At 45.2% G+C, this 19,481-nt stretch overlaps 1 protein-coding gene across 50 annotated transcripts in view; it reads left to right on the forward strand.

Annotated features, from left to right (window-relative positions):
* epb41l3b (erythrocyte membrane protein band 4.1 like 3b) overlaps nt 1-19,481 on the forward strand; it is a 95,678-nt gene that overhangs the window by 38,415 nt on the left and 37,782 nt on the right. For all 50 annotated transcript variants that reach the window (XM_090226003.1, XM_090225984.1, XM_090225961.1 and 47 more), the window contains exons 6-12: nt 1,080-1,155; nt 2,261-2,473; nt 2,724-2,811; nt 11,502-11,654; nt 12,455-12,552; nt 14,993-15,168; nt 17,088-17,287. In XM_090226003.1, the coding sequence (XP_090082129.1) occupies nt 1,080-1,155; nt 2,261-2,473; nt 2,724-2,811; nt 11,502-11,654; nt 12,455-12,552; nt 14,993-15,168; nt 17,088-17,287 (1,004 nt within the window). The remainder of the gene's footprint in view (nt 1-1,079; nt 1,156-2,260; nt 2,474-2,723; nt 2,812-11,501; nt 11,655-12,454; nt 12,553-14,992; nt 15,169-17,087; nt 17,288-19,481) is intronic.

Here is a 19,481-nt window from a genome sequence, read left to right on the forward strand (position 1 = left end):
CACTATACTGCACTACACTATGTTACACTACACTATGTTACACTACACTATACTGCACTACGCTGCACTACACTATGCTGCACTACACTATGTTACACTACACTATGTTACACTACACTATGTTACACTACACTATGTTACACTACACTATGTTACACTACACTATGCTGCACTACACTATGCTGCACTACACTATGTTACACTACACTATGCTGCACTACACTATACTGCACTACACTATGTTGCACTACACTATGTTACACTACACTATGCTGCACTACACTATGCTGCACTACACTATGCTGCACTACACTATGCTGCACTACACTATACTGCACTACACTATGTTGCACTACACTATGTTACACTACACTATGCTGCACTACACTATGCTGCACTACACTATGCTGCACTACACTATACTGCACTACACTATACTGCACTACACTATGTTGCACTACACTATGTTACACTACACTATGCTGCACTACACTATACTGCACTACACTATGCTGCACTACACTGTTACACTACACTATACTGCACTACACTATGTTGCACTACACTATGTTACACTATACTATACAACACTGTACTATAGTCTATACTATACAACACTGTACTATAGTCTATACTATACAACACTGTACTATAGTCTATACTATACAACACTGTACTATAGTCTATACTATACAACACTGTACTATAGTCTATACTATACAACACTGTACTATAGTCTGTACTATACAACACTGTACTATAGTCTATACTATACAGCACTATACTATACAACACTGTACTATAGTCTATACTATACAACACTGTACTATAGTCTATACTATACAACACTGTACTATAGTCTATACTATACAACACTGTACTATAGTCTATACTATACAACACTGTACTATAGTCTATACTATACAACACTGTACTATAGTCTATACTATACAACACTGTACTATAGTCTATACTATACAACACTGTACTATAGTCTATACTATACAACACTGTACTATAGTCTATACTATAGTCTATACTATAGTCTATACTATAGTCTATACTCTATTGTTCTGCAGGTGGCCCCTGGAACTTTGGCTTCAACGTCAAGTTCTACCCCCCAGACCCTGCCCAGCTGTCTGAAGACATTACCAGGTGAGTTGGATGGATCGACTGCATTGTCAAAGCCTCTGAAATACAGAATGTTGCTATTTATGGTTTAATAATCGTACTGGCATCACCCACTCTCTCCCCCTCTCTCTCTCTCCCCCTCTCTCTCTCCCCCTCTCTCTCTCTCCCCCCCTCTCCCCTTCTCTGTTTTACTCCCCTCCTTCTCTCTCTCTCTCCTATGCCTCCCCATCTCTCTCCCCCATTCCTCTCTCTCTCCCCTATGCCTCCCCATCTCTCTCCCCCATTCCTCTCTCTCTCCCCTATGCCTCCCCATCTCCCTCCCCCTCCTCTCTCTCTCTCCCCCCCTCCTCTCTCTCTCTCCCCCCTCCTCTCTTGCTCTCCCCCCCTCCTCTCTTGCTCTCCCCCCCTCCTCTCTTGCTCTCTCTCCCCCCTCCTCTCTTGCTCTCTCTCCCCCCTCCTCTCTTGCTCTCTCTCCCCCCTCCTCTCTTGCTCTCCCCCCTCCTCTCTTGCTCTCCCCCCTCCTCTCTTGCTCTCCCCCCCTCCTCTCTTGCTCTCCCCCCCTCCTCTCTTGCTCTCCCCCCCTCCTCTCTTGCTCTCTCTCCCCCCCTCCTCTCTTGCTCTCTCTCCCCCCTCCTCTCTTGCTCTCTCTCCCCCCTCCTCTCTTGCTCTCTCTCCCCCCTCCTCTCTTGCTCTCTCTCCCCCCTCCTCTCTTGCTCTCTCCTCTCTCTCTCTCCTCTCTCCTCTCCCTCTCCTCTCTCATCTCCCTCTCCTCTCTCATCTCCCTCTTCTCTCCCTCTCTCCTCCTCTCTCTGTCTCTCTCTCCCTCCTCTCTCTCTCTCCCTCCTCTCTCTCTCCCTTTCCTCTCTCTCCCTGCTCTCTCTCTCTCCTCTCTCTCTCCCTGCTCTCTCTCTCCCTCCTCTCTTTCCTCTCTCTCCTCTCTCTCTCTCTCTCTCACCCCCTCTCTCTCTTTCCTCTCTCTCTCACCCTCTCTCTCACCCCCTCTCTCTCTTTCCTCTCTCTCCCCCCTCTCTCTCACCCTCTCTCTCCCCCTCTCTCTCCCCCTCTCTCTCTCTCTCCCCCCCCCCTCTCTCTCTCCCTCCTCTCTCTCTCCCCCCCCCTCTCTCTCTAGGTACTACCTGTGTCTCCAGCTGCGTGATGACATGGTGTCTGGTCGTCTCCCCTGTTCCTTCACCACCCACACCATACTGGGCTCCTACACGGTCCAGTCAGAGCTGGGGGACTACGACCCCGAGGAGACGGAGTACAACAGTGAGCTCCGCTTCGCTCCGAACCACACCAAGGAACTCGAGGACAAGGTCATGGACCTACACAAGAACTACAAGTATGTCCGGCAATAGATTTTCCCCGTAGTTACAGGACATCTCTGAGCCCCGTAGTTACAGGACATCTCTGAGCCCCGTAGTTACAGGACATCTCTGAGCCCCGTAGTTACAGGACATCTCTGAGCCCCTTAGTTACAGGACATCTCTGAGCCCCGTAGTTACAGGACATCTCTGAGCCCCGTAGTTACAGGACATCTCTGAGCCCCGTAGTTACAGGACATGTAGTTGATGCCTGATGTCTGTTTTCAGAGGGATGACCCCAGCTGAAGCAGAGTTACACTTTCTGGAGAATGCCAAGAAACTGTCCATGTATGGAGTAGACCTGCATCACGCCAAGGTACACACACACCTACACACACACCTACACACACACCTACACACACCTACATACACCTACATACACCACACACACACACACACACACCTACATACACCACACACACACACAGACACCACAACCTACGTACACCACACACACACACCTACATACACCACACACACACACACAGACACCACAACCTACGTACACCACACACACACACACACACACCTACATACACCACACACACTCCTACATACACCACACACACTCCTACATACACCACACACACACACCTACATACACCACACACACACATACACACCTACATACACCACACACACACCTACATACACCACACACACACACACACACACACCTACATACACCACACAACCTACATACACAACACCACATACCCACATACACCACACACACCACATACCTACATACACCACACCACACACACACACCACACCAAACTCTCTCCCTCACTTCACTGCTTTGTCAGAGGCACTCTGCTAGTCCTTCCAATGCACCGCTGCTGTCTCAGTGATGTCATCAGTGATGTCGATACCATGCTTAACACCAACACTGGGCTGCTACTTCAATGTCTGTATGTGCTGTGAGCCAACTGCCTGGGGCCATCTTCCTCCGCTCTAGCAGGACTGCTGCCTGACTGTTACCATCTCTGTTAGTTTCACTGACTGTTACCATCGCTGTTAGTTTCACTGACTGTTACCATCTCTGTTAGTTTCACTGACTGTTACCATCGCTGTTAGTTTCACTGACTGTTACCATCTCTGATAGTTTCACTGACTGTTACCATCGCTGTTAGTTTCACTGACTGTTACCATCGCTGTTAGTTTCACTGACTGTTACCATCGCTGTTAGTTTCACTGACTGTTACCATCTCTGTTAGTTTCACTGACTGTTACCATCGCTGTTAGTTTCACTGACTGTTACCATCTCTGTTAGTTTCACTGACTGTTACCATCTCTGTTAGTTTCACTGACTGTTACCATCTCTGTTAGTTTCACTGACTGTTACCATCTCTGTTAGTTTCACTGACTGTTACCATCTCTGTTAGTTTCACTGACTGTTACCATCGCTGTTAGTTTCACTGACTGTTACCATCTCTGTTAGTTTCACTGACTGTTACCATCTCTGTTAGTTTCACTGACTGTTACCATCTCTGTTAGTTTCACTGACTGTTACCATCGCTGTTAGTTTCACTGACTGTTACCATCTCTGTTAGTTTCACTGACTGTTACCATCTCTGTTAGTTTCACTGACTGTTACCATCTCTGTTAGTTTCACTGACTGTTACCATCTCTGTTAGTTTCACTGACTGTTACCATCGCTGTTAGTTTCACTGACTGTTACCATCGCTGTTAGTTTCACTGACTGTTACCATCGCTGTTAGTTTCACTGACTGTTACCATCGCTGTTAGTTTCACTGACTGTTACCATCGCTGTTAGTTTCACTGACTGTTACCATCGCTGTTAGTTTCACTGACTGTTACCATCTCTGTTAGTTTCACTGACTGTTACCATCTCTGTTAGTTTCACTGACTGTTACCATCTCTGTTAGTTTCACTGACTGTTACCATCTCTGTTAGTTTCACTGACTGTTACCATCTCTGTTAGTTTCACTGACTGTTACCATCTCTGTTAGTTTCACTGAGTGTTACCATCGCTGTTAGTTTCACTGACTGTTACCATCGCTGTTAGTTTCACTGACTGTTACCATCTCTGTTAGTTTCACTGACTGTTACCATCTCTGTTAGTTTCACTGACTGTTACCATCTCTGTTAGTTTCACTGACTGTTACCATCGCTGTTAGTTTCACTGACTGTTACCATCGCTGTTAGTTTCACTGACTGTTACCATCGCTGTTAGTTTCACTGACTGTTACCATCGCTGTTAGTTTCACTGACTGTTACCATCTCTGTTAGTTTCACTGACTGTTACCATCTCTGTTAGTTTCACTGACTGTTACCATCTCTGTTAGTTTCACTGACTGTTACCATCTCTGTTAGTTTCACTGACTGTTACCATCTCTGTTAGTTTCACTGACTGTTACCATCGCTGTTAGTTTCACTGACTGTTACCATCGCTGTTAGTTTCACTGACTGTTACCATCGCTGTTAGTTTCACTGACTGTTACCATCGCTGTTAGTTTCACTGACTGTTACCATCGCTGTTAGTTTCACTGACTGTTACCATCTCTGTTAGTTTCACTGACTGTTACCATCTCTGTTAGTTTCACTGACTGTTACCATCTCTGTTAGTTTCACTGACTGTTACCATCGCTGTTAGTTTCACTGACTGTTACCATCGCTGTTAGTTTCACTGACTGTTACCATCTCTGTTAGTTTCACTGACTGTTACCATCTCTGTTAGTTTCACTGACTGTTACCATCTCTGTTAGTTTCACTGACTGTTACCATCTCTGTTAGTTTCACTGACTGTTACCATCTCTGTTAGTTTCACTGACTGTTACCATCTCTGTTAGTTTCACTGACTGTTACCATCGCTGTTAGTTTCACTGACTGTTACCATCTCTGTTAGTTTCACTGACTGTTACCATCTCTGTTAGTTTCACTGACTGTTACCATCTCTGTTAGTTTCACTGACTGTTACCATCGCTGTTAGTTTCACTGACTGTTACCATCTCTGTTAGTTTCACTGACTGTTACCATCTCTGTTAGTTTCACTGACTGTTACCATCTCTGTTAGTTTCACTGACTGTTACCATCTCTGTTAGTTTCACTGACTGTTACCATCGCTGTTAGTTTCACTGACTGTTACCATCGCTGTTAGTTTCACTGACTGTTACCATCGCTGTTAGTTTCACTGACTGTTACCATCGCTGTTAGTTTCACTGACTGTTACCATCGCTGTTAGTTTCACTGACTGTTACCATCTCTGTTAGTTTCACTGACTGTTACCATCTCTGTTAGTTTCACTGACTGTTACCATCTCTGTTAGTTTCACTGACTGTTACCATCTCTGTTAGTTTCACTGACTGTTACCATCTCTGTTAGTTTCACTGACTGTTACCATCTCTGTTAGTTTCACTGAGTGTTACCATCGCTGTTAGTTTCACTGACTGTAACCATCTCTGTTAGTTTCACTGACTGTTACCATCTCTGTTAGTTTCACTGACTGTTACCATCTCTGTTAGTTTCACTGACTGTTACCATCTCTGTTAGTTTCACTGACTGTTACCATCGCTGTTAGTTTCACTGACTGTTACCATCGCTGTTAGTTTCACTGACTGTTACCATCGCTGTTAGTTTCACTGACTGTTACCATCGCTGTTAGTTTCACTGACTGTTACCATCGCTGTTAGTTTCACTGACTGTTACCATCGCTGTTAGTTTCACTGACTGTTACCATCGCTGTTAGTTTCACTGACTGTTACCATCTCTGTTAGTTTCACTGACTGTTACCATCTCTGTTAGTTTCACTGACTGTTACCATCTCTGTTAGTTTCACTGACTGTTACCATCGCTGTTAGTTTCACTGACTGTTACCATCGCTGTTAGTTTCACTGACTGTTACCATCTCTGTTAGTTTCACTGACTGTTATCACCTCTGTTAGTTTCACTGACTGTTACCATCTCTGTTAGTTTCACTGACTGTTACCATCGCTGTTAGTTTCACTGACTGTTACCATCTCTGTTAGTTTCACTGACTGTTACCATCTCTGTTAGTTTCACTGACTGTTACCATCGCTGTTAGTTTCACTGACTGTTACCATCGCTGTTAGTTTCACTGACTGTTACCATCGCTGTTAGTTTCACTGACTGTTACCATCGCTGTTAGTTTCACTGACTGTTACCATCGCTGTTAGTTTCACTGACTGTTACCATCTCTGTTAGTTTCACTGACTGTTACCATCTCTGTTAGTTTCACTGACTGTTACCATCGCTGTTAGTTTCACTGACTGTTACCATTGCTGTTAGTTTCACTGACTGTTACCATCGCTGTTAGTTTCACTGACTGTTACCATCTCTGTTAGTTTCACTGACTGTTACCATCTCTGTTAGTTTCACTGACTGTTACCATCGCTGTTAGTTTCACTGACTGTTACCATCGCTGTTAGTTTCACTGACTGTTACCATCTCTGTTAGTTTCACTGACTGTTACCATCTCTGTTAGTTTCACTGACTGTTACCATCTCTGTTAGTTTCACTGACTGTTACCATCTCTGTTAGTTTCACTGACTGTTACCATCTCTGTTAGTTTCACTGACTGTTACCATCGCTGTTAGTTTCACTGACTGTTACCATCTCTGTTAGTTTCACTGTTACCATCTCTGTTAGTTTCACTGACTGTTACCATCTCTGTTAGTTTCACTGACTGTTACCATCTCTGTTAGTTTCACTGACTGTTACCATCTCTGTTAGTTTCACTGACTGTTACCATCGCTGTTAGTTTCACTGACTGTTACCATCGCTGTTAGTTTCACTGACTGTTACCATCGCTGTTAGTTTCACTGACTGTTACCATCGCTGTTAGTTTCACTGACTGTTACCATCTCTGTTAGTTTCACTGACTGTTACCATCTCTGTTAGTTTCACTGACTGTTACCATCTCTGTTAGTTTCACTGACTGTTACCATCTCTGTTAGTTTCACTGACTGTTACCATCTCTGTTAGTTTCACAGACAGACAGACAGACCGATGTAGAGAGAGACGGGCAGACAGACCGACGCAGAGAGAGACAGACAGACAGACCGATGTAGAGAGAGAGAGAGAGACAGACAGACAGACAGACCGATGTAGAGAGAGACAGACGGGCAGACAGACCGACGCGGAGAGAGAGAGGCGGGCAGACAGACCGACGCGGAGAGAGAGAGGCGGGCAGACAGACCGACGCGGAGAGAGAGAGGCGGGCAGACAGACTGACGCGGAGAGCGAGAGAGGCGGGCAGACAGACCGACGCGGAGAGAGAGAGGCGGGCAGACAGACCGACGCGGAGAGAGAGAGGCGGGCAGACAGACCGACGCGGAGAGAGAGAGGCGGGCAGACAGACAGACGCGGAGAGAGAGAGAGGCGGGCAGACAGACTGACGCGGAGAGAGAGAGAGGCGGGCAGACAGACTGACGCGGAGAGCGAGAGAGGCGGGCAGACAGACTGACGCGGAGAGCGAGAGAGGCGGGCAGACAGACTGACGCGGAGAGCGAGAGAGGCGCGCAGACAGACCGACGCGGAGAGAGAGAGGCGGGCAGACAGACAGACGCGGAGAGACAGACAGACAGACAGACCGACGCGGAGAGAGAGAGGCGGGCAGACAGACAGACGCGGAGAGAGAGAGGCGGGCAGACAGACCGACGCGGAGAGAGAGAGAGGCGGGCGGGCAGACAGACAGACGCGGAGAGACAGACAGACAGACCAGGCCAGCAGCGTCAGATTGCCAGACTGACACACCACTCATTTCAACACATTGAAAACTTCACTGTTGATCCCGATGTCAGATACTGGTCAGTTATCACAAGCACTTTGAACAGTGAAAGTATCCCATCTAGGGTTAGGGTTGTCAGTCCCATCTAGGTGGGACTGACCTATTGATGATGGTCCCTTAAAAGAGTCAACTAAGGAGGAATGGCGTTGCCTAATACACTTTGAATACAGATTAGTAGTGAGGAACAAGGAGAAGTAGCTTCCATCCACTAGTACACTATGAATACAGATTAGTAGTGAGGAACAGGGAGAAGTAGCTTCCATCCACTAGTACACTATGAATACAGATTAGTAGTGAGGAACAAGGAGAAGTAGCTTCCATCCACTAGTACACTATGAATACAGATTAGTAGTGAGGAACAGGGAGAAGTAGCTTCCATCCACTAGTACACTATGAATACAGATTAGTAGTGAGGAACAGGGAGAAGTAGCTTCCCATCCACTAGTACACTTTGAATACAGATTAGTAGTGAGGAACAGGGAGAAGTAGCTTCCATCCACTAGTACACTATGAATACAGATTAGTAGTGAGGAACAGGGAGAAGTAGCTTCCCATCCACTAGTACACTATGAATACAGATTAGTAGTGAGGAACAGGGAGAAGTAGCTTCCATCCACTAGTACACTATGAATACAGATTAGTAGTGAGGAACAGGGAGAAGTAGCTTCCATCCACTAGTACACTATGAATACAGATTAGTAGTGAGGAACAAGGAGAAGTAGCTTCCATCCACTAGTCCACTATGAATACAGATTAGTAGTGAGGAACAGGGAGAAGTAGCTTCCCATCCACTAGTACACTATGAATACAGATTAGTAGTGAGGAACAAGGAGAAGTAGCTTCCCATCCACTAGTACACTATGAATACAGATTAGTAGTGAGGAACAGGGAGAAGTAGCTTCCATCCACTAGTACACTATGAATACAGATTAGTAGTGAGGAACAAGGAGAAGTAGCTTCCCATCCACTAGTACACTATGAATACAGATTAGTAGTGAGGAACAGGGAGAAGTAGCTTCCATCCACTAGTACACTATGAATACAGATTAGTAGTGAGGAACAAGGAGAAGTAGCTTCCATCCACTAGTACACTATGAATACAGATTAGTAGTGAGGAACAGGGAGAAGTAGCTTCCCATCCACTAGTACACTATGAATACAGATTAGTAGTGAGGAACAGGGAGAAGTAGCTTCCCATCCACTAGTACACTATGAATACAGATTAGTAGTGAGGAACAGGGAGAAGTAGCTTCCCATCCACTAGTACACTATGAATACAGATTAGTAGTGAGGAACAGGGAGAAGTAGCTTCCATCCACTAGTACACTATGAATACAGATTAGTAGTGAGGAACAAGGAGAAGTAGCTTCCATCCACTAGTACACTATGAATACAGATTAGTAGTGAGGAACAGGGAGAAGTAGCTTCCATCCACTAGTACACTATGAATACAGATTAGTAGTGAGGAACAGGGAGAAGTAGCTTCCATCCACTAATACACTATGAATACAGATTAGTAGTGAGGAACAGGGAGAAGTAGCTTCCATCCACTAATACACTATGAATACAGATTAGTAGTGAGGAACAAGGAGAAGTAGCTTCCATCCACTAATACACTATGAATACAGATTAGTAGTGAGGAACAGGGAGAAGTAGCTTCCATCCACTAGTACACTATGAATACAGATTAGTAGTGAGGAACAGGGAGAAGTAGCTTCCCATCCACTAGTACACTGAATACAGATTAGTAGTGAGGAACAGGGAGAAGTAGCTTCCATCCACTAGTACACTATGAATAGAGATTAGTAGTGAGGAACAGGGAGAAGTAGCTTCCATCCACTAGTACACTATGAATACAGATTAGTAGTGAGGAACAGGGAGAAGTAGCTTCCATCCACTAGTACACTATGAATACAGATTAGTAGTGAGGAACAGGGAGAAGTAGCTTCCATCCACTAGTACACTATGAATACAGATTAGTAGTGAGGAACAGGGAGAAGTAACTTCCCATCCACTAGTACACTATGAATACAGATTAGTAGTGAGGAACAGGGAGAAGTAGCTTCCATCCACTAGTACACTATGAATACAGATTAGTAGTGAGGAACAGGGAGAAGTAGCTTCCATCCACTAGTACACTATGAATACAGATTAGTAGTGAGGAACAGGGAGAAGTAGCTTCCCATCCACTAGTACACTATGAATACAGATTAGTAGTGAGGAACAGGGAGAAGTAACTTCCCATCCACTAGTACACTATGAATACAGATTAGTAGTGAGGAACAAGGAGAAGTAGCTTCCCATCCACTAGTACACTATGAATACAGATTAGTAGTGAGGAACAGGGAGAAGTAGCTTCCATCCACTAGTACACTATGAATACAGATTAGTAGTGAGGAACAGGGAGAAGTAGCTTCCATCCACTAGTACACTATGAATACAGATTAGTAGTGAGGAACAGGGAGAAGTAGCTTCCATCCACTAGTACACTATGAATACAGATTAGTAGTGAGGAACAGGGAGAAGTAGCTTCCATCCACTAGTACACTATGAATACAGATTAGTAGTGAGGAACAGGGAGAAGTAGCTTCCCATCCACTAGTACACTATGAATACAGATTAGTAGTGAGGAACAGGGAGAAGTAGCTTCCCATCCACTAGTACACTATGAATACAGATTAATTTTTTCGCCATTTAATAATCCACTTGACTCGTTAAATCGGATCAGTATCAGCATTGTTGTTTTCTCTCCTCTCATTAAACCACCTGGCTAGTTGGTGGGAAGCCTGTTTGAGTGTTTGGCTCCAGCTAAAGGGGAGGTAAGCGACCTCTGCATCGTGTGGTGTGTTTATTACTCACGCATGGCTTTAGCTTAGCGGCCGTCATGCTAACTGTGGCTTGTTTTTACCCATCATCACCCTCTCCAATGTGTGTGTCCCCCCCCCCCCCCACACCCCCCCCCGGACCCCAGATACACCCGTCCCTCACGTCGTGTACATGTAGAGTAGGAGGTGAGAGACGAAGCCATGCTCCGGTATCCGCCTGCCTGTCCGTAGCCGGTTACCGTCAGCACCCAACGCTTGCCCATCCTCTACCCTTCCTCCCTCCACGGCTGTTAGAGAAAGAGAAGAATCTCACTGCCTTCTCAGCGTTGTGGTTCTGTTTCATACTTCCTAGTGAAGGGGTATACATACTGAAACTCCTTCTTTGTGTACTAATTGAATGTGTTCCAGGACTCTGAAGGCGTAGAGATCATGCTAGGCGTGTGCTCCAGTGGTCTGCTCATCTACAGAGACAGACTGAGAATCAACCGGTTCGCCTGGCCCAAGGTCCTCAAGATCTCCTACAAGAGAAACAACTTCTACATCAAGATACGCCCCGGAGAGGTAAACACACCAACAACATCAACAACAACTGTAGATCTGTTACAAACCGGGTCAGGTGTTTTACCATGTGACTTGACCAGGAAAAATGACTCCTTTGTGGCCCGAGGCCTAGTCAGACGACTTCTCTGTGGCCCGGGGCCTAGTCAGACGACTCCTTTGTGGCCCGGGGCCTAGTCAGACGACTCCTTTGTGGCCCGGGGCCTAGTCAGACGACTTCTCTGTGGCCCGGGGCCTAGTCAGACGACTTCTCTGTGGCCCGGGGCCTAGTCAGACGACTTCTCTGTGGCCCGGGGCCTAGTCAGACGACTTCTCTGTGGCCTGGGGCCTAGTCAGACGACTTCTCTGTGGCCCGGGGCCTAGTCAGATGACTCCTTTGTGACCCGGGGTTTTTCCTGGTTACGTTATGTGGTCAGTGAAAACCTCTTGTCCCTAGTCATAACATTACTTTCTATTTGGGAAATGAATTAAAAGTTGCAGACTACTATATTTAAGGACATTTAATTGCTTCTGTTCTGACATGACCACTGCCCCTTTCCTCTCCTACCCTTCTCTCCTCTCCCCCTTCTTTCCTCTCCTACCCTTCTTTCCTCTCCTACCCTTCTCTCCTCTCCCCCTTCTCTCCTCTCCCCCTTCCCTCCTCTCCTCTCCCCCTTCCCTCCTCTCCTCTCCCCCTTCCCTCCTCTCCTCTCCCCCTTCCCTCCTCTCCTCTCTCTCTCTCCTCTCCTCTCCCCCTTCCCTCCTCTCTCCTCTCCTCTCCCCCTTCTCTCCTCTCCCCCTTCCCTCATCACCATCTCTTGCAGTTTGAGCAGTTTGAGAGCACGATTGGCTTCAAGCTCCCTAACCACCGTGCAGCCAAGAGGCTGTGGAAGACCTGTGTCGAGCACCACACGTTCTTCAGGTAAGAGATGTTTGTCCTTACGATTTGATACGGAGTCTTCAGGTATTCATAGCCCTGGACTTATTCCACATCTTGTTGTGTTACAGCCTGAATTCAAAATGTTTTTTTTCCCTCACTCATCTACCCACAATACCTCATAATGACAAAGTGAAAACATGTTTGTAGAAAAATGTAGTAAATTCATTGAAAATTAAATACAGAAATATAAAATTTCAAAACATGTTAGAATCACCTTTGGCAGCAATTACAGCTGTGAGTCTTTCTGGGTAAGTTTCTAAGAGTGATTACAGCTGTGAGTCTTTCTGGGTAAGTCTAAGAGCTGTGAGTCTTTCTGGGTAAGTCTCTAAGAGCTGTGAGTCTTTCTGAGTAAGTCTCTAAGAGCTTTGCACACCTGGATTGTACAATATTGCAAATTATTCTTAAAGAAATTCTTCAAGCTCTGTCAAAAGGTGTTCTAGAGGTTTTTTCCCTAATCTGGTTCCTCTGTGACATGTTGGTAGAAATGAGGTAGAACTGATTTAAGTTTACCTGCATTAAAGTCCCCGGCCACTAGGAGCGGAGAAGCCAGCCAGCTCTATATTATCTGTGTCATTGTTCAGCCACGTCTCGGTGAAACATAAGATATTACAGTTTATAATGTCCCGTTGGTAGAATAGTCTTAATCGTAGATCGTCCAGTCTGTTTTCCAATGACGGAAGTTGGCCAATAAAACAGAGGGAAGTGGTGGTTTACAGTAATATAGCTGTTGTAAAGTCCTTTGAGAGTGAATTCTTACTTGCACCTCGCCCTCCTACCCCCTTTCCTCTGTCTTTTCTTCACGCTGATGACTGGGATTTGGGCCTTGTCTTGACAAAGCAGTATATCCTTATATTGGCCTCATTAAAGAAAAAATCTTTGTCCAGTTCGAGGTGAGTTCTGACCGAAGCAATTTTCGGGTCATAAGAGACGGTGGCAGAAACATTACGTACAAAATAAGTTACAAAAGCAGAAAAAAACAAACAAAATGACACAGTTGGTTAGGAGCCCGTAAAACGGCAGCCATCTCCACCATTATCAGATCCCCTTCTTTGAGAGGCATTGGGAATGGCAATGGAAAACCTCCCTGGTCTTTGTGTTTGAAATGCACTTCTCCACTGAGGGACCTTACAGATAATTGTGTATGTGTAGGGTACAGAGATGAAGTAGTCATTAAAAAAATGACAGATTGAATCCAAGCAACTTATTTTTTGAATTCTTAAGCACATTTTTACTCATTAACTTATTTAGGCTTGCTGTAACAAAGAGGTTGAATACTGATTGAGACCCAGTCTCTGTCATTCCTTATTAATATACTATGCTTCTGATCATGTCTTTAATGTCTCAATGTCGAATGTGGCGCAGTGGTTAAGGGCGCTGTACTGCAGCGCCAGCTGTGCCATCAGAGTCCCTGGGTTCGCGCCCAGGCTCTGTCGTAACCGGCCGCGACCGGGAGGTCCGTGGGGCAACGCACAATTGGCCTAGCGTCGTCCGGGTTAGGGAGGGCTTGATCGTTAGGGGTGTCCTTGTCTCATCGCGCACCAGCGATGAGACAAGGACTCCTGTGGCGGGCCGGGTTAGGGAGGGCTATTCAGTGCGCGCTAACCAAGGTCGCCAGGTGTTTCCTCCGACACATTGGTGCGGCTGGCTTCCGGGTTGGATGTTAAGAAGCAGTGCGGCTGGTTGGGTTGTGTATCGGAGGACGCATGACTTTCAACCTTCGTCTCTCCCGAGCCCGTACGGGAGTTTTAGCGATGAGACAAGATAGTAGCTACTACAACATACCACGAAAAAGGGGTCAAAAATAAATAAATAATTTGTCAAATGTGTTGTAGGCCAGTGACACAAAATCTCCATTTTAAATTCAGGCTGTATGTAACACAACATAAGGTCGAAGGTCGACGGTGTGTATATACTTTCTGAAGGCAACACCGCAGAACATTATAAAAAATGAAAACTTATCTTTAATCAGATCTTTACTGTAAAATGTAACAAGCAAAGTGATTTTTATCTCCAGATATAGGGTTGATTCATCCCTTTAAGAACAGACAAAATGTATTTATTTATTTTACCTTTTATTTTACTTGGCAAGTCAGTTAAGAACAAATTCTTATTTTCAATGACGGCCTAGGAACAGTGGGTTAACTGCCTGTTCAGGGGCAGAACGACAGATTTGTACCTTGTCAGCTCGGGGGTTTGAACTTGCAACCTTCCGGTTACTAGTCCAACGCTCTAACCACTGGGCTACCCTGCCGCCCCAAAATGATTTTACATTTTTAAAATTATTTTAAATCAAATTGGGTTACATGTCTGAGATCTGTTTTGATGTACTGTAAATTAAATGTATTATTATTGTAAAATATACAGATTTGTTTTATTTTTTATCACATAATGGTTGAATTTAACTGTTTTTCTCCTCTGTCAGGTTGGTGTCTCCAGAGGCCCCCCCGAAGAAGTTCCTAGGTCTTGGTTCTAAGTTCCGCTACAGCGGTAGAACCCAGGCTCAGACCCGGAGAGTCTCCTCTCAGATCATCAGGGCCGCGCCCATCTTCGAACGCTCCTCCTCCAAACGCTACACCATGTCGCGCAGCTTGGACGGTGGTACAGAGTTCATGTGGAGGCTATATACAGGGGGTACCAGTACAGAGTCAATGTGGAGGCTATATACAGGGGGTACCAGTACAGAGTCAATGTGGAGGCTATATACAGGGGGTACCAGTACAGAGTCAATGTGGAGGCTATATACAGGGGGTACCAGTACAGAGTCAATGTGGAGGCTATATACAGGGTGTTACGGTACAGAGTCAATGTGGAGGCTATGTACAGGGGGTACCAGTACAGAGTCAATGTGGAGGCTATATACAGGGGGTACCAGTACAGAGTCAATGTGGAGGCTATATACAGGGGGTACCGGTACAGAGTCAATGTGGAGGCTATATACAGGGGGTACCAGTACAGAGTCAATGTGGAGGCTATATAGAGGGGGTACCAGTACAGAGTCAATGTGGAGGCTATATACAGGGGGTACCAGTACAGAGTTAATGTGGAGGCTATATAGAGGGGGTACCAGTACAGAGTCAATGTGGAGGCTATATACAGGGGGTACCAGTACAGAGTCAATGTGGAGGCTATATACAGGGTGTTACGGTACAGAGTTGATGTGGAGGCTATATACAGGGGGTACCGGTACAGAGTCAATGTGGAGGCTATATACAGGGGGTACCGGTACAGAGTCAATGTGGAGGCTATATACTTATTCATTAACTGTGTTTAAATGTTCACAATGCGTTACCTCATTCTAAGTAGTATGCTATATACTTGAAATAGAGTCTCTTAGATTAACTGCTATGCTAGTGTGGACATTCTTTCTAAACCACCACACCTATTGATTCTGTCAACGGGCAAAGGGGGGATATCCACAGGTTGTTAAAACCAGTCATAGTCTTGGAGTCTGTGTTTCTGTAAGACTAAAGCTTCGATCACACCGACAGCGTCGGTACATTTTTGTACACCAGAAAGACATTCATTTCCCCAATGAAAAACGCTGCGTTTGCCTTGCAGAGGCAGTTGCAGTGTGTTCTGTGTGTTCAGTGTGTTCAGTGTGTTCAGTGTGTTCAGTGTGTTCAGTGTGTTCAGTGTGTTCTGTGTGTTCAGTGTGTTCAGTGTGTTCAGTGTGTTCAGTGTGTTCAGTGTGTTCTGTGTGTTCAGTGTGTTCTGTGTGTTCTGTGTGGTGCCCTATGTTGTATGTAGCGTTCCAATGCGATTTAAAAACTGTATGCGTAGACCGTTTTGACAGAAATGGTAGCAGAAGGTAAATGTTGATCTTATGTCGCGTACATATGCAGATGGTGCTGTGTACCACGGGAGCTGTGTACCGCAGGGGCTGTGTACCGCGGGGGCTGTGTACCGCGGGGGCTGTGTACCGCGGGGGCTGTGTACCGCGGGGGCTGTGTACCGCAGGGGCTGTGTACCGCAGGGGCTGTGTACCGCGGGGGCCGTGTACCGCGGGGGCCGTGTACCGCAGGGGCCGTGTACCGCGGGGGCCGTGTACCTCGGGGGCCGTGTACCTCGGGGGCCGTGTACCGCGGGGGCCGTGTACCGCGGGGGCCGTGTACCGCGGGGGCCGTGTACCGCGGGGGCCGTGTACCGCGGGGGCCGTGTACCGCAGGGGCCGTGTACCTCAGGGGCCGTGTACCGTGGTGCTGTCGGTGTGTTGGAAGTTTGAGTTTTACCCCCCACTAATGTAAAAGGCACAATGTGTTGCTTAAACAACAACAAAGCAGTCACCCTGCCCCTTTGGTATATCTAATGTTACGGTTAGGATTTTGGGACAGTAAGCTGATCCTAGATCAGTTCCTAAGGTCATGACTTACCTGAGGGTGAACCATACAGAGAACTAGTGTTTGGGACAGTAAGCTGATCCTAGATCAGTTCCTAAGGTCATGACTTCTCTGTGTGGTACATCCTCAGTTAACTAATGTTTGGTTTCCTCTATAAACCCTCACCGTGCCTCCTACCAGCGCCCGTAACAGAGAACCACGACACCCTGATGAGGGAAGCCACGCCCGCCAAAGCTGTCGCCGCTGGAGACCTGATCACCACGGTAACGCCGGAGAAGAAGGCGGAGGAGGAGAAGGCCGAGGAAGAGGAGGGACAGACCGACGCTACAGAGACGTCAGATCCTAATGTCCCCTCAACCCCCCTCAGACACGACAACAAGGTAAACATCATCATCCTCCTCCTTCCTCATATTAGCCAATGGGGTTAGTCTTAGAGGTTTGGTTTGTTTTAAAGAGTGCCATTAGCAAAGGACCAATATGATTGATCCAGGGCGACCTAGCAACTCTGAGTTGAAGTTACACTCACAAGCTGAAAAACAGATCCTATAAACTTCAATGCCTCCTTGCTCTGAGTCCGTTCTATATGACAACCGGAGGGGTTGTGCTGCGAAGAAATATCAATGACTTAGCCCGCTAACTTGAAGACATATTCGGAAATATTCTGAGATCATATATATATATATATATATATTTTTTTTTTAGAAAGTTAAGCTTGAAATGGTCATAGTCTAATTGACACAAAAACACATTGAAGTTCAGCTTTAGTCAATAGTTATTTCTGGTTGTTTACCAAAGATAGCCGGCTAGTTCGTTGATCGTGATTTATTGTAAATAAAATAACTCTAGATTGACGGAATCCTAAACGGCTGTCTATCCATGGACATTACTCCCTGATGTTGCTTTATCACTGTCAGTACTGTCAAAGGACGTTACAACCTCTATATTACTGTCAAAGGACGTTACAACCTCTATATTACTGTCAAAGGACGTTACAACCTCTATATTACTGTCAAAGGACGTTACAACCTCTATATTACTGTCAAAGGACGTTACAGCCTCTATATTACTGTCAAAGGACGTTACAACCTCTATATTACTGTCAAAGGACGTTACAGCCTCTATGTTACTGTCAAAGGACGTTACAACCTCTATATTACTGTCAAAGGGCGTTACAACCTCTATTACTGTCAAAGGACGTTACAACATTATTACTGTCAAAGGATCTTACAACATTATTACTGTCAAAGGACGTTACAACCTCTATATTACTGTCAAAGGACGTTACAACCTCTATATTACTGTCAAAGGACGTTACAGCCTCTATATTACTGTCAAAGGACGTTACAACCTCTATATTACTGTCAAAGGACGTTACAACATTATTACTGTCAAAGGATGTTACAACATTATTACTGTCAAAGGACGTTACAACCTCTATATTACTGTCAAAGGACGTTACAACATTATTACTGTCAAAGGATGTTACAACATTATTACTGTCAAAGGACGTTACAACATTATTACTGTCAAAGGATGTTACAACATTATTACTGTCAAAGGATGTTACAACATCTATATTACTGTCAAAGGACGTTACAACCTCTATATTACTGTCAAAGGACGTTACAGCCTCTATATTACTGTCAAAGGACGTTACAGCCTCTATATTACTGTCAAAGGACGTTACAACCTCTATATTACTGTCAAAGGACGTTACAGCCTCTATATTACTGTCAAAGGACGTTACAGCCTCTATATTACTGTCAAAGGACGTTACAACCTCTATATTACTGTCAAAGGATGTTACAACATTATTACTGTCAAAGGACGTTACAACCTCTATATTACTGTCAAAGGACGTTACAACATTATTACTGTCAAAGGATGTTACAACATTATTACTGTCAAAGGACGTTACAACATCTATATTACTGTCAAAGGACATTACAGCCTCTATATTACTGTCAAAGGACGTTACAACATCTATATTACTGTCAAAGGACGTTACAACCTCTATATTACTGTCAAAGGACGTTACAACCTCTATATTACTGTCAAAGGATGTTACAACATCTATATTACTGTCAAAGGGCGTTACAACCTCTATATTACTGTCAAAGGACGTTACAACATCTATATTACTGTCAAAGGGCGTTACAACCTCTATATTACTGTCAAAGGATGTTACAACCTCTATATTACTGTCAAAGGACGTTACAACATCTATATTACTGTCAAAGGACGTTACAACCTCTATATTACTGTCAAAGGACGTTACAACCTCTATATTACTGTCAAAGGACGTTACAACCTCTATATTACTGTCAAAGGACGTTACAACAGATATGTTACTGTCAAAGGACGTTACAACCTCTATACTACTGTCAAAGGACGTTACAACATCTATATTACTGTCAAAGGACGTTACAACCTCTATATTACTGTCAAAGGACGTTACAACCTCTATATTACTGTCAAAGGACGTTACAACCTCTATATTACTGTCAAAGGACGTTACAACCTCTATATTACTGTCAAAGGACGTTACAACCTCTATATTACTGTCAAAGGACG

Source organism: Oncorhynchus mykiss, chromosome 28, assembly GCF_057628025.1.
Source record: "Oncorhynchus mykiss isolate SJ-2025 chromosome 28, ASM5762802v1, whole genome shotgun sequence".
Taxonomy (NCBI): domain Eukaryota; kingdom Metazoa; phylum Chordata; class Actinopteri; order Salmoniformes; family Salmonidae; genus Oncorhynchus; species Oncorhynchus mykiss.